This window comes from Eurytemora carolleeae, unplaced genomic scaffold (genome assembly GCF_000591075.1).
Source record: "Eurytemora carolleeae unplaced genomic scaffold, Eaff_2.0 scaffold193, whole genome shotgun sequence".
Taxonomy (NCBI): Eukaryota; Metazoa; Arthropoda; class Copepoda; order Calanoida; family Temoridae; genus Eurytemora; species Eurytemora carolleeae.
This window is the reverse complement of record NW_019396638.1, coordinates 171,287-185,311: the sequence shown is the minus strand read 5'-3', so window position 1 is coordinate 185,311 and position 14,025 is coordinate 171,287. Positions and strand designations below refer to the sequence as shown.

At 34.5% G+C, this 14,025-nt stretch overlaps 2 protein-coding genes across 2 annotated transcripts in view; both read right to left on the bottom strand.

Moving 5' to 3' along the window:
- The window catches only part of LOC111706698 (dynamin-like 120 kDa protein, mitochondrial), a 22,643-nt gene extending 16,556 nt beyond the window's left edge, over positions 1 to 6,087 (bottom strand). Inside the window, exons 1-9 of the mRNA XM_023479615.1 lie at positions 6,050 to 6,087; positions 5,480 to 5,542; positions 3,900 to 3,979; positions 3,153 to 3,227; positions 2,771 to 2,810; positions 2,450 to 2,520; positions 977 to 1,051; positions 512 to 570; positions 98 to 208 (exon numbers count right to left, since the gene is read on the bottom strand). Coding sequence (XP_023335383.1) covers positions 98 to 208; positions 512 to 570; positions 977 to 1,051; positions 2,450 to 2,520; positions 2,771 to 2,810; positions 3,153 to 3,227; positions 3,900 to 3,979; positions 5,480 to 5,542; positions 6,050 to 6,066 — 591 coding nt within the window. The 5' untranslated portion in view covers positions 6,067 to 6,087. The remainder of the gene's footprint in view (positions 1 to 97; positions 209 to 511; positions 571 to 976; positions 1,052 to 2,449; positions 2,521 to 2,770; positions 2,811 to 3,152; positions 3,228 to 3,899; positions 3,980 to 5,479; positions 5,543 to 6,049) is intronic.
- LOC111706717 (T-complex protein 1 subunit zeta) lies at positions 6,076 to 14,025 on the bottom strand. The gene is made up of 13 exons (XM_023479642.1): positions 13,914 to 14,025; positions 13,539 to 13,628; positions 12,880 to 13,055; positions 12,369 to 12,482; positions 11,762 to 11,842; positions 10,698 to 10,829; positions 10,171 to 10,339; positions 9,748 to 9,848; positions 8,797 to 8,873; positions 7,942 to 8,087; positions 7,353 to 7,502; positions 6,846 to 6,956; positions 6,076 to 6,440 (listed from the first exon to the last, which is right to left on the bottom strand). The coding sequence occupies exons 1-13, from the start codon at positions 13,995 to 13,997 to the stop codon at positions 6,273 to 6,275; spliced, it is 1,599 nt and encodes a 532-aa protein (XP_023335410.1). The 5' UTR covers positions 13,998 to 14,025; the 3' UTR covers positions 6,076 to 6,272.

The following is a 14,025-nucleotide window of genomic DNA, read 5'->3' as shown; positions in this document are numbered from 1 at the left end:
TAACTCTACTCTCATTGCAGTGTTACCTAACAAGCTTAAATTGTTACAACTTATTTTTAATTCGAAAAAATGTCAAACCCAAGCGATTTCTACCAACCTTGACAACAACGACCTTCTCCTCCTCTTCCTCCTCGACCTTCTTGATAGCGGCGTCCAGCCTCTTATCGAACCAGATCTTAAACTCGGAATACTTCTCCCAACCAGCATCCTACATCAATCAATCAATCAATATTTTGCCGGAAAATACATATTTAAGTGTATTGTAATTTTACGTGACTCTCAATATAAGGCAGAAAGGGCAATGCACAACGTCGTTACATTTGAAACCTTAATCTGATCATTAGTGTGGAAGATACTGCCGTTTTCTGGCTTAAGATATGATTAATTCTGATAATTTCGCCATTGTTCTTAGAACAAAACCTCTCATAGAAGTTTGATATGACAAAGTTTTTAAGGGTACCGTTGTGAATCAAACAGACAAAAGAACTAATTACAAAGAACTGTTGCTAACCTTGAGTTTAGGATCCATCTGTATTTCACCAACTTTTCCCTTCATCTGGTCTTTCAAGCCTAAAATAATAAATATTTCTACCCGGCTCAAAATATTATATTCAGGCAATAAATATTATATCCCGCCAGGAAAACTGTATTTTGCCGGGATATAATTAAACGATTATGAATCTACAAAAATGAAGATTTTAAAACCTCCCTTTTTCCACTCCTGGTTACCCTAAATAAATTTAGGGTATAGCATTAAAAACTGCGCTGCTAACGAAAACCCTTTTGCTAACAATAATTTGGAGAAATTTGTGTAAATATATTTTAAATATAGAAATATGATTTATTAAACTAATTTTATCCATTAGACACTTATCATTGTGTAATTATGTATGCAAAATGCAGAAAGATTATATTTTAAACAAAAAAGTAAAAATTAAAAACATTAAAATTTTAAAAAATGTATGAATATTTTTACCAATGAGTCCATGTCTGAACTTATCAATATCTATTTCCGGAATCATCTCCTTTAACCAGGCTGTATCCGGTAACCCTGGACAATTAGAATTTAAAACTCGGAAAATATTTCCTGATTAAAGTATTATTTAAGGGACTGATGACGTGAACTCAATTGAAGTGCTTAGGATCTATTTAATTTTGATGCGGATCCGGATCCGGATCCTGGATTCGCACTGGAGAAAAATGGATCCGGATCCAGGTAATTTCTTTGCTGATAAACAGAATTCTTTTAACAAAAAATTATTTTCAAATTTTTTGTTTTATTTTTTTGCATATTTTTATCCTAAAACATTTTATAATCTCACTTTTTTCAAAATTTCAGATTTGGGTTTTAGGAGTAAAAAAGTTTTGTGTTTTTGGTTGATGTTTTACCCCTTGGATCAAGATCCGTGGATCCGCATATTTTTGCGGATCCGGATCCGGATCCTAAGCACTGCAGTCAATTGAACTTCCATATAAAAAAGAGCGCATGCCTGATTACCAACGATACCTTCTATACTTAAAAATTGCAAGGTTATATTTGATTTTGCTCTCTGAAACGTGAAAATTTATAAATTTTCATCAGTTTATTTTCTTTATCAGTTATTTGCGGATTTATGATGCAAAGTTAGAGGAAATTGTTAGAATTCAGCATTCACAAAAAAACGACATTATCCACTTCATTTTTTAATCAAACAAAGGTTTACATGGCATCTCTGTAAATCACGCAACTCTTTAATAGAGGGGTCACTTGAGTTTAATAGAGGGGTCACTTGAGTTCAATAGAGGGGTCACTTGAGTTTAATAGAGGGGTCACTTGAGTTTAATAGAGGGGTCACTTGAGTTTAATAGAGGGGTCACTTGAGTTTAATAGAGGGGTCACTTGAGTTTAATAGAGGGGTCACTTGAGTTTAATAGAGGGGTCACTTGAGTTTAATAGAGGGGTCACTTGAGTTTAATAGAGGGGTCACTTGAGTTTAATAGAGGGGTCACTTGAGTTTAATAGAGGGGTCACTTGAGTTTAATAGAGGGGTCACTTGAGTTTAATAGAGGGGTCACTTGAGTTTAATAGAGGGGTCACTTGAGTTTAATAGAGGGGTCACTTGAGTTTAATAGAGGGGTCACTTGAGTTTAATAGAGGGGTCACTTGAGTTTACGTGAACAGTATCTTCAAAGATTTTTTTAAATTAGGAACATTTTTAAATAAAATTGCGTAAGTATTTCATCGGAAATTAATCTATTAACGTGAAACATTAGATTGGCAAACACAAGTTTACAATGAATTTTTTACCTAATTAAAAATAGAACAAACCTGGTTGGATTTTTTAAAATCATGTTTTGCAATATACAAAAAACGAAGAAATTTTTTATCGATGGTCTTAAATTTGTGCAAGCCCATTTATAAACGTATATTATAATAATAAACATAAAAAGAGAAGGGAAAGCATATTGCCTTTTTTCCAGTCTTCATACTGCCTTGCTATACTAGCACCACCTCCCACTGCAGTACCAAGCAGTAAATACCTAACAGATCAAAAATCAAATAAACGAGTGATGCCACAATGCCATCTTCTTCCCACTTGTGCAAATCATACTAAAAACGTGAATAAGTTATAAGTTGTTATTTGCAATATTCTTTAATTATACGAATTAAAAAGTTCAGCTGAGAATACGGTTTTAAAACTGAACAATTTTCTGAAATTTTAATAATTTATCTGATTACCAAGGATACAAAATGGAAATTATCAATTAAATTGAATTGTAAGAACATTACCTGATTTTGAGAACACTTCTAAGAACTGTTGGAATAATTCCTGATATCACAATGTTTGATCAAAACCCTTCCAAGAATATCCTTCTTTAACCCCCCCCCCCTTTTCCTCCAGCTACACGAATGTTGTTCATGATGATGTGATGTTCCCTGACTTTAAGAATACAATAAATAAAAAATTCGGGTATTTTCTTCCCTAAAATCATTTTCATCCGACGATTAATGAAATAATCTCTTCAAAAAGTTATGTCGCGTATTTTTTCCCCAAACTCATTTTAATCCGACGAGACCCCTTAAGAAATCGTAATATTAAAAATCGCGGGAAAAAAAAACCGCTTTAATTAATACTACAGTCCCTTTAATAACTTGGATCGAACTGTTGTGCCTATATGTCTGATTTGATAGGTCTGCGTGATAAGACGAGGTGTGACCAGCAGGCGAGCTCGAGACCTCGGTAATCCTGCAAAACAAAACAGACTTTTAGAACAGTTTTGAACAGTTCAACGGTTTTTTAACAGTTTTGAACAGTTTTGAACAGTTTAGAACAGTTTTGAACAGTTTTGAACAGTTTTGAACTGTTTTGAACAGTTTTAAAAAATGATTCGAAAATTAATATTTACAGTGCTAAATAGTCTTAAATAGTTTTGAACAGTTTTGAACAAAATTAAACAACTCTAATATATATAATGCATGTGCTTTTTATTTCTTGAAATATAAATTTTCTTTTTTCAATTCGATTTTTTCTTCTAAAATTCAGATAAAAATTCACACTGCCCAGATTTTAAATTTTTACAAAGAAAAGACTAATTCAACCAATTTTGATTTTTTAAGAGATTTTGAGGAATTAAAAGTTGCCGCAAAATACAGTGCAAACTTGATGAAAAATATAAATAAATAAGTTTGAAACCATACAAGGTCTAATTTCCCTTTTAGTCTCATATATAATTTAGTTATCTCCAACCTTTAACGCCATGGAGCCAGATATAAAACTGAAAATGGTAACTTTAATAAATGATTTTATCATATAAATTTTCTGGTATTTCCAGAAACACTAAAATTTGGCCTAAACTGTTAATATTAGTTCTAAAACAATGTTTAAATGTCAAGAAAACGTAAGATTGTCCGTATTTGCCTGAGTAGTGTCTGTGTGAGGTGTTGTGTTGAGATCCACATAATTTACAGTGTTCAACACTGTATTGAAGAGGGAGCAATCTAACCAATCAATCAATCAACCAATCAATCAATTTAATATATGTTGGAAATCTTCAATGTTCTAGAGGTGTATATTTCAACACTCTTCTCCCATAAAATAGTTTTTTCTCACAAAGAAAATTTGTTGTAGTGAACGCACATGTGTATTAGTGCAAGTGTCTGAAATCGATAATAAACTTTCGCTAAACTTTTTGAAGAGAACGTGATCGGGTTGTTACGATCAAATCTCGGAAATTTTCTTTTGCAAAAGTTTGGTGTTGTATGAATTTATATTTTATCTGTAGGGGTTGTAATCTGGCAGCACATTCATCCATCCACGCTTCAATCATACTGAGAAGAAGGTTGACAAGATTCGAGCTGTCTAAGGGCTTTTAGGTCTGAGAATAGTAGAGTACAGAAATTCTTCCGATATGATGTGGCCCGGGTGCCTTCAGACAGGAAACATCACACTCATTTCTTCCAATCATTTGTAACCCCGGATTGGATACCTCCAGGTACCTATAGCTGGCAACCATAGACTCCCTCTGCTTGTCCACCTTTCCTCTCTTCATCATCATTCACTTGGATCAATCCACTTAAAGCCTCTTTCTTGTTAAGAAGAGAGAACACACCCTTTCGCTGCGAGAGTTGTTGACAGCCGCCCCTCTGTCCTTCTACATCCGTCAGGTGGTCATAACTGCTTAACAAGATGTCGGCTTCAGGTTTTTTTGAAACCACAAGTTTGTGTGGAGTACGGGAATCGAACCCGTGAACACCAGCCTGGACACCAATCCAGTTACTGGCTGTGGACAAGTGTGCTTAACTTCAGTGATCTAACGAGAACTGGTGTCACACACTCTCCACCCCACCCNCTTTTTTTGATTTACTAAACCAGCTCATCATTCAGATAAAATCCAAACAATTGTATGTAACAATAAATTAGCGTGGACTATGAGCATGGAATCTAAATTTTATGTAAAATAGTAATTGAATATTTATATTTTGTACAAGCCGCCGCATATGAGAAACGAAACTAGGAAATCGCGAAGATAAAATAAAAAGATAATCACATGATTTTTTATTTCTCCATTGTCGATCCATATTAAAAAAGTTCGATAAATTTTAAAACCCAAAAAATTGAATTGATTACTAAATAGTAAATAGTGAAGGAAGTGAAGCGGAGTCTGCAATAAATTCCGATATTGATGGAAAATTCTACAGCTAGTTAAAATTCTTTCACAATATAGATAGGTATGACAGAACATATATCATATCAAGCTAGGAATTGTCCAAAATACGATACATAATAACAGACACTTCTTTCATTCATTTTTCGAAATTATCTTTTTAGAGAAAATACTCAACTATGCAAAATGCATAACAAGAGTATATCCCATTATGTTCTTTTTAAGTATCGTGAATTTGCCATGTTATTCTATTAAATAGAGGGTTACTTAGAAGAGAAGAAAAACCCTCAATTACATGCATATTTATGAGAAATTAGAATGTATTGAATGATTCCTGTTCTGATTGGATCCAGATTTAAACTGCAGGATTTCTTTAATCCGCGGACCAAACCTTCCCCTGTTCAGTAGTGTTCACTTGTACATAATATTTAAGAAATCCGGGATATCATTAAGCTTTAGGGTTATTCCATGTCAAGTCAACCACTATGGACTGCATGTCACAGATTTTGCTGAAATTTTGCATACAATTTGGGATATGAAAAAAATCCCAGAACCCGACGATGAGCGTTCTGATTTAAAACTGAAAAAAAAATTTTGAAGCTATCTCCAAAAATAAAAAAGTTGGAGCCATTTGAAATATAGAGGCCGTCCTCGAAATCTCGAAAACTTTACGGAGCCATATCTCCGGCCTCGGAGGTCTCAGAACGCTCATCTTCGGGTTCCGGGATTTTTCTTCATATCCCAAATTGTATGCAAAATTTCAGCAAAAATCTGTGACATGCCGTCCATCAGGTGGCTGACTTGACATAGAATGATCCTTAATCAGAAAAGGATTTTTTTATAAAAGATTGCACTGCATTCGAAAACTAGGGAATTGATAATTTATTTATTTAGTGCACTCTGCCTAGCAAACCACGACATTTTAGTTCATCTGAAATAATTCAAACACTGATTATTAATCAATAATTATTAATGAAGCAGGATTATTATTAGTTATTATTTATCATTAAGACAAGATCGACATCACATGGTGCAAAATCAAGTTTGAGAAGTGACGTAATGGGCGGTTCGTTCAGATCGTGTACCACGCATGCGCGGCCGAAAGGAACGCGCATGAGCAAAACGGTTTAACCCTTCAGGCTGGACATGCCGGCGCGCATGATCTCGTCGACGAGGAGCAGGTTGCTGGCGATGACGGTGCAGGAGTTGATCATCTGCTTCTTGACTCTGACGTTGTCGTAGATGCCCTGCTGTGCAGGGATACAAGCCTCGCCACTCTCGCAATCAATTCCAACCTAAACACGAACATGAGTCAGCTTAATTCAGTAGAAAGTAATCACAGTAAGCTAGCTCTCGCTTTTCGTTTTTCTCAACTCTGGTCCTGGCCTTAAAACATTGTGTGATATCTAAGTGGAGTAATTTGTTTTAATTTCATCCCTAAAAATGTATAGGCGCAAAATTTCGTCCGGAATCTTGGGGTTTAAATGTTCCAACCGTCGTACAACTAAGATTCCTTTAAGATTGTTCTGCAAATCTACTCATCTACCATCGATGACACAAAATCTCTAGTTTAAATATTTATCTTGATTTTCTCAGGATTATACGTTACTCCATAACATTTGAATACCAGACATTAACACCTAAAATGCCCATCCATGAGTTTCATATATTATCTTATTAGAGTTATTTGAACTACTAACCCATTGGTCGGAGGTTGATTCTTCGAGAAGTTTGACCATGACCTCCTGAGAATCGTATCCGGCATTCTGCGCAAGAACTTTAGGGATCACAAGAAGGCCGTCAGCATAAGCCTGAAATTTTAAAATTGTTAAATATTTAAAATTTATACAAAACAAATTCAGGGACAAAATTTTAGAAAAACGCAATAAGTAGTTGAACTACGAAGACTAAAACTCAGTTGGTGCACTAAAGATGTAATTCAACTTGAAGTTCCAATTAATTTTACTTAATTAAATTTGGTCCCAGGTTTATGATACTTATGTAAAACATCCTTTTGTGATTAAGAGATCAATGAAATCTAGTCTTGTCAACTTTAAAATAAAACCAACTTTATCAAATGAAGAAAAAGAAACCTAACAAGAGGCTTTATCAAAGTAAATATTTTTAGAAGTTAATTGACCAACTAGGACACAATTTAGTGTTTGTCCACATTTTAAAAACACAAATAACGGTCTTCTTATTTTTACCTGAATTCCAAGACGTGCGCGACCCTTGACAGTTTCCAGATACTTCTTGAGCGCAGCGTGGGTTGCTACCTCATATGCACCTGCGCCGGGAACAACACATCCGTCTTCAAGCGCGTTCTTCACAGCTCGGAGACCATCGCGCACAGCGTCCTGGAAAAAAAGACAGTTTCTAACGATAAATTAAAATTTGTATCTTAACTGTGTTGAATTTAAATTATCATATTTGGAAACAAAGAATAAAAAACAAGTTGAGGTTTCAAATGTTTCAATCAACGCATGATTTAAAATAATATAAATCTCTTTTTAATGATGTTAGAACGCCAAATTACTATCTCTTTTTTAAATTGTTTCATCTAGTGGTTTATGGAACAGCTGATGAGCTTAATATTATTATATAATGATCGAAAAAGATCCCCAAGGTGGAATCCCAAGATCGCCATCGTGGTAATAGGCCAATACCTAAAACCCGTTCAATTTGGGATTTTATGACAGCTAATGAGCTAAATAGTTGGTTATCTGGCAATTGAGCTAGATAGTAAGTAAGTTTATTTCTAGACCTTGATCAAGTTTAAATAAGTTATGTTTGTACCTTGATCTGTTGAAGGGAGTGTTTGTTGGGTCCCTTCATGAGAATGGTAACGGAGAGGGGGTTCTTACAGTCCTCAACAAATGTGTATTTGTTCTCTCCAAGAACATGCTCGTACACAATACCAGCATAACCCAGGCAATCAGCATCTAACAGAGGAGTGAGTTAGATTCATTATGAACCAATAAGAACCATTAAGAACTAGTTAGAACCAGTTAGCACCTGTAAGAATTACAGTCATAATCAGAAAGACCCGAATTTAATTGACATTAAATCAGGCCAATTAAAATAAATATCTCTGGCAATTTTAAATGCTCAAAACGAGCAGCCGTCTGACGACGACGTGAGACTAGAGCTTTTTTGTAATAATCGTTTCATCAATCACATTTGTAAAACTATATTGTTAAGTCGCCTGATAAACTGCAAATTAATTCGTCTTTCTGATTAGGACTGTAGTTCAAACGATTTCACCCAATTAGAATCAAACAGAAAAAAACCAGAAAGAATCAATTAGAAAACTAGATATTAACATTAAGAACCAGAACCCGTCAAAAACAAATTAGATCCATTTAGTTCAATAAGAACCTGTCGGGTTCAATTAGAACAAATTTGGAACCAGTTAGGGTTGGTCAGGGTCAGGTAGAGAACGTCGAACAGTCGTATTCTGAGGTATAACCTTTAGTGTGGATATTATTACACATGAATACTTGATCTCTATATCCGAATCGGACACTTTTAAAGCAATGCTTGCCCATCAATGGATATCGAAAAGGAATTAAATTAATTCGTAGATCCGCCATAAGTTGAATACTTAATCCCTAGATTTAACACCAACTGTAGAAGTATTTATTTTCCTACCTAACTCATCGACACTGTTCATGGCAACCCCACCACAGGCCAGGGCTAACCTCTCCATGTTCCTCCTCTTAGCTCTCCTGAATATCATTATTGTCAATATAACTTTAAGAGAGGTGATGGGTTGCGAGTGTCACTCAAAGGCAAGGTTATATATCTGGTTAGATATTCTGGATGAGCTACAATTTAAGTAAATGTCGTCTTTATTTGCAATGGACACTCATATCACTTCACTGATATTTAACTAACAATTATATCACTTAACAAATATTAATTTTACTTACAAGTTTGAAGCTAAAACAGGCAATTCTAATTCAAGTTTTTTATTAAGTGAGCCACAAAATTTATTATTCTTTAAAATAAGCAGTGACGTCATATTGAAGTCTTATGAGGATTTAGAGTGACGTTATAAGAGGATTTAGAACCGTATATTGCTATAAAGGTTGTCAATACCTACATTGGAGCGCATCCAGAGTATCTTACCTTGATGTACAACCTTTCTCAGAGGTATGCATTTTTAGTAAAACATACCGTTCACAATAGAATGATTTTCGAAGATTTTAGGAGAAAAAAATTTCCAATTCCACTGGCAAGTTAAATCTACGTATTTGGTACTTTTTACTAAATAAATAAAGTGGGGGGAAGGGGGGGCATGTTTGGAGAGGAAGGGGGGTGATTTGTATTCATTAATATGCAAAACTGTAAAATAGGAAAACGACTTTAGACTGAAGTTATGATTTTAAATATACAAATTAACATATAACATGCAACTGTGCAATATACACAGATACGTTTCACTTTAAAGTATTTTTTTTATAACTATTTTTAAACTTTTTTTATGCTATCATAATTCTATCATAATTAAATACATAAGTGGCTTATATTTAGTTTTCCTATTACTCACGTGTTATCAGTCCCACTGTATCCCTTAGAGATAAACTGAGATTGTCCTACCTGAGCCCGATGATTCCTTCCTTGGCGAATACGTCCAGGGAGAAGGGATCAATTCCCTTCTGATTGATCACAACAAAACTCTTATCTGTCCCATCACACATCTAGCAAATCAATCAGCAATTGTAGAAAAATAACTGATTTACACAGTTATCAAACTATTCAGTGCAATAAAATCATTTGAATAGCAATCAAATTATCGACTAGGAATTAATTTTATCGACAAGGAATCTATTCTAACGAATTGGAATCATTCTATCGATAAGAATTAAATTCTTTCGATTAGCATTTGATTAGCAACCAGTTCATTTGATAGGCAATAGTTTACCGAGGTTTCAGCAAATTTTCAATCGACCGCCAAAAAATCAGTAACTTGTTTACAATCAAAGCAATCTCCCCCNCCCCCCCCCCCAACCTTCTTCCTACCTTCTTCTTCAGCTCGACAATCTTGTTGACCCTATCCTCAATGAACTGCCTCTCCGCTATGACCAGCTTCTCTCTGTCCTCAGCGGATTTGTAGAAGAACCCGCTGTTCACCTCTGTCTTCTCATACTCCAGGGACACGTTCATCGTCAGGATATAACAGTTTTCCAGTCTGGAGATAACACAGGTGTCAGTTAATATCGGTATTTAACAGACGGATTTAAAACTAAGAATTGGCGTTGTTTTATTTCTCGATTTATTCTGCATATAAAATTTGAACAGAACTTGCACAAATCCAAGAAAAAACATTTTGTTGAAAACTAACTTAGTTTGTGCTTATCCGCGCCTAATACTAACTTTTAACAAACTTGACGATTTCTTTCATTTATTTGATCAACTTTTAATTATCTATAAAAAGATTAAAGGAAAGAAGTTCAATGAATAGAAAAATCTTTTTTATTTATAAAAATATAAATAATATAAAGCCAATTTCAAAATGAAAAAAAATATTCATCTTAACGTCCTCTCACCTTTTAGGCATATCGGGGTGCCTGGAGCCATGATCTAAAACCAGACCACGGACCAACTGTGTGTCAGTCTCCGACCTATGCTGCATCTCCATCAACTCCACCATGTGAAGGTCGATAGGAGCTCCCTCTTTCCTAAAAATAATATTGGGAACTGAAATAAATACTTCAAAAACCAGTATTTCTAAATCAGGAAGGAAAATATTCACGTTCTCTAATGAGGCATTGACCATTATCAGAATTGTCCTGAAAGGGAGTGACCGGCAATGTATAGTAGTTGAAATGAGATTTTAGTATTGTGGAAAATTTTCGAAGGATACATTTGGGACATATAAAACGTTTTAATGATGTATAATTACTGAGTTTGATCGCGTCATTAAAACCCCATTAACACGTTTTATATGTCTCAAATTAATCCAAAAATTTCTCCACAATATACTACTATCTCAGTTCAACACCATACATTGCCGGTATCTCCCTTAAAACTTTGATAAACGTTTCTACCGTACTTCTAGATAGTTTCAAGAAAAGACCTGGCCTGTAAGTAAAATTTATAATAATGCATCCTATAATGTGAAATGTCAATGACAGTACTAAAATTGACCATTGGGATAACCTAAAAATCCAAAACTTTGAATATGACAAACATTTTTCAAATAAACAGATATCAAATCAAATCAAAATGGGAGGGGATCAAATGGGGCATCAGATATTATATTTTAGCTTAAATTTAGGCTTAATGTTACCGTTGTGAATCGGAAATTCCACTCTACAAATGTTGGGGTTACTTGAATTAAGTCAACATTCCCTTTTTACTTATATCTACATATATAAAGTTGTAATCTCTGTTTGCTGGCAATCTGTCTGATTGTTTGTTTGTCCTATCATAACTCAGGAACCCTTTGACCGATTTGTCTCAAATTTTGATTGGGGAACTCGAGAGAGCCACGAGAATGTTTTTAAGGTTTTTTTTGGGAGTCTAAGTTTACCGGCGGGAGTAACTAGTTCCCAAGCTAGTATATATATTATATATATATATATATATATATATATATATATATTATTACCTGACTGCTAGAACTCCATCTACGACAATACTGGTGAGCATATCTGCGTGTTTAGGGTGAACTTTAGTTCCAAGAGAAGTCCTGGAAACAATAATAATTGTAGAAATACTAGAAATACTAATAATGATAATATTACTACTAATAATAATATTACTAATAATAATTTTACTGATAACAATAATACTATTCATGATAATACTACTAATGATAATAATACGAAAAATGATAATAAGCACAATACTAAACCAATATAATGTAAACTATTGTACAATTGATTCCGCATTAAGAAAAGTTTTGGAAACAATAATTAGTACATGAAAGGCTCACGTACTGTTTAAAATGTACTAAACAGACGGAAAAATCAGTCAACAGTTATCGAAATTCAATAGAATTAGAAAGACTCTTTAGTCAGCTCCTGTTCATTGACAAACAATCGCAAAACAAGAGCTATTAACATCTGTTGCCTGAAATTTTCCATTATTAATTTTCAGGAATCAATATCAAATAAAATCTTTTTTTGGTCAAAATAAATTCTTTAATTATAATACAAATGTACTTTCTATCATAAATCTGGAACAGACCCTTATCGCTGGTTGATTAACTATACCTGGCTACTGCTGTGAGGATCTCCTTCCTCTCTGGTTCAGTAAGCTGGATCTTCATCTGCTCAAGAACCTCAAGAGCTTTAGCCTTGGCCAGATCAAACCCCTCACAGATTATCCTTAAACAATACTTAATTGAAGTTCTCAAAAAAAAGACGATCTGAATAAAATCTCTTATCCTCACTAAAACTGTTTAAAGGGAGGGAAATAATTGAAGAGGAGAGGGAAAAGGCGTAGACCACAATTACTTGGTTACTTGGTTTGTGCACGCTAGGAGAGCCACATGCGTGGCCATGTAAAGCGGCTCATGGACTTTTGTTGACCACAAACATTTAGGTATGTTTTGGGCCATACATCTCATCATATTTTGTCTTAGAAGATCTAACCCTGTCAGGGATTTCATTCCAAAGTTTGGGAGTTCTAACACTACAAGTTGTTAAAGATTTTCACTATTTCTAATACTTCTCCCCAAGTCCTTTGAAAATCTGAAATATTTACCCTATTCTTTTTTCTTACCTGGGGTGAAGACCCTCTGAGATATACACATCCGCCTGCTTCAAGAACTCTCCAATAAGAAGAACAGTTGATGTTGTTCCATCTCCGGTTATATCATCCTGGGCAGTAGATGCACGGGCAATCAAGCTAGCAGTAGGATGCTGGATCTGCATCTCATGGAGGAGTACATTTCCATCCTAGAATACAAGCAGTGCTTAGGATTCATTTAATTTTGATCCAGATCCGGATCCTGGATCAGCCGTGGAAAAAATTATCCGGATCCAAGTCATTAACATTTATTCAAGATTTACAGATGAAATTTCAAATTATTTTTCTTCCCTCTTTTCACTTATTCTTATGCAACAAGTTCATGCACTATTCAGAGATAAGGACATTTTCGATAATCTCTCTTTTTGCATTAGTTCAGATTTGAGATGAGAGAAAAACACAGTTTTGTTGCAATTTTTGGTTGAAATTTAAAACCCTTGAGTCCGGATCCGTGGATTCGCATATTTTTGAGGAAACGGATCCAGGAATCCAACGGATCCGGATGCGGATCCGTTGGAAGCACTAAATTCAAGATATTAGAATTTAAAATACATGAAATAATATTAACTTGGATTAGAAGTTGTCATTAGTTCATACTTAATTAAATATTGTGAATAAATTTGACGGTTTACCTTGGTAATCTTAATATCTCCAGCCCCAGAAACCAACATCTTCATGGTTCCCTTAGGACCAAGATTGGTCTTCAGAACCTCCTGCAGACCCTGCACATAATATACAAATATAGAAATATACCTTCACAATCAGGATTAAAAAAATATAATTTACATGTATAAGATAATATTTAAATAAATAAATTAAAAGACCAACTAATGAACGAAATAATCCCAGTTCTGTAGCTAAGATCCGCAACTCGATGTTATAAAGCACCCAAATTTTAAAATACTTAATTTTTGAGAGACAGGCATAGATATCTCAACAAGCAAATAAACGAAGCTTTTAAAGATTGGTTGGGAATCGAACAACCCCTTTAATTAATCAATGTTCACCTTTGCTCCGGACATATTGACCGCTAGAGCCTGGGAGGCTCTGGCGATCTCAGCCTTGGGGTTTAGCATAGAAATGGCGGCCATCGTAATATCTGCAATATATATAATATAT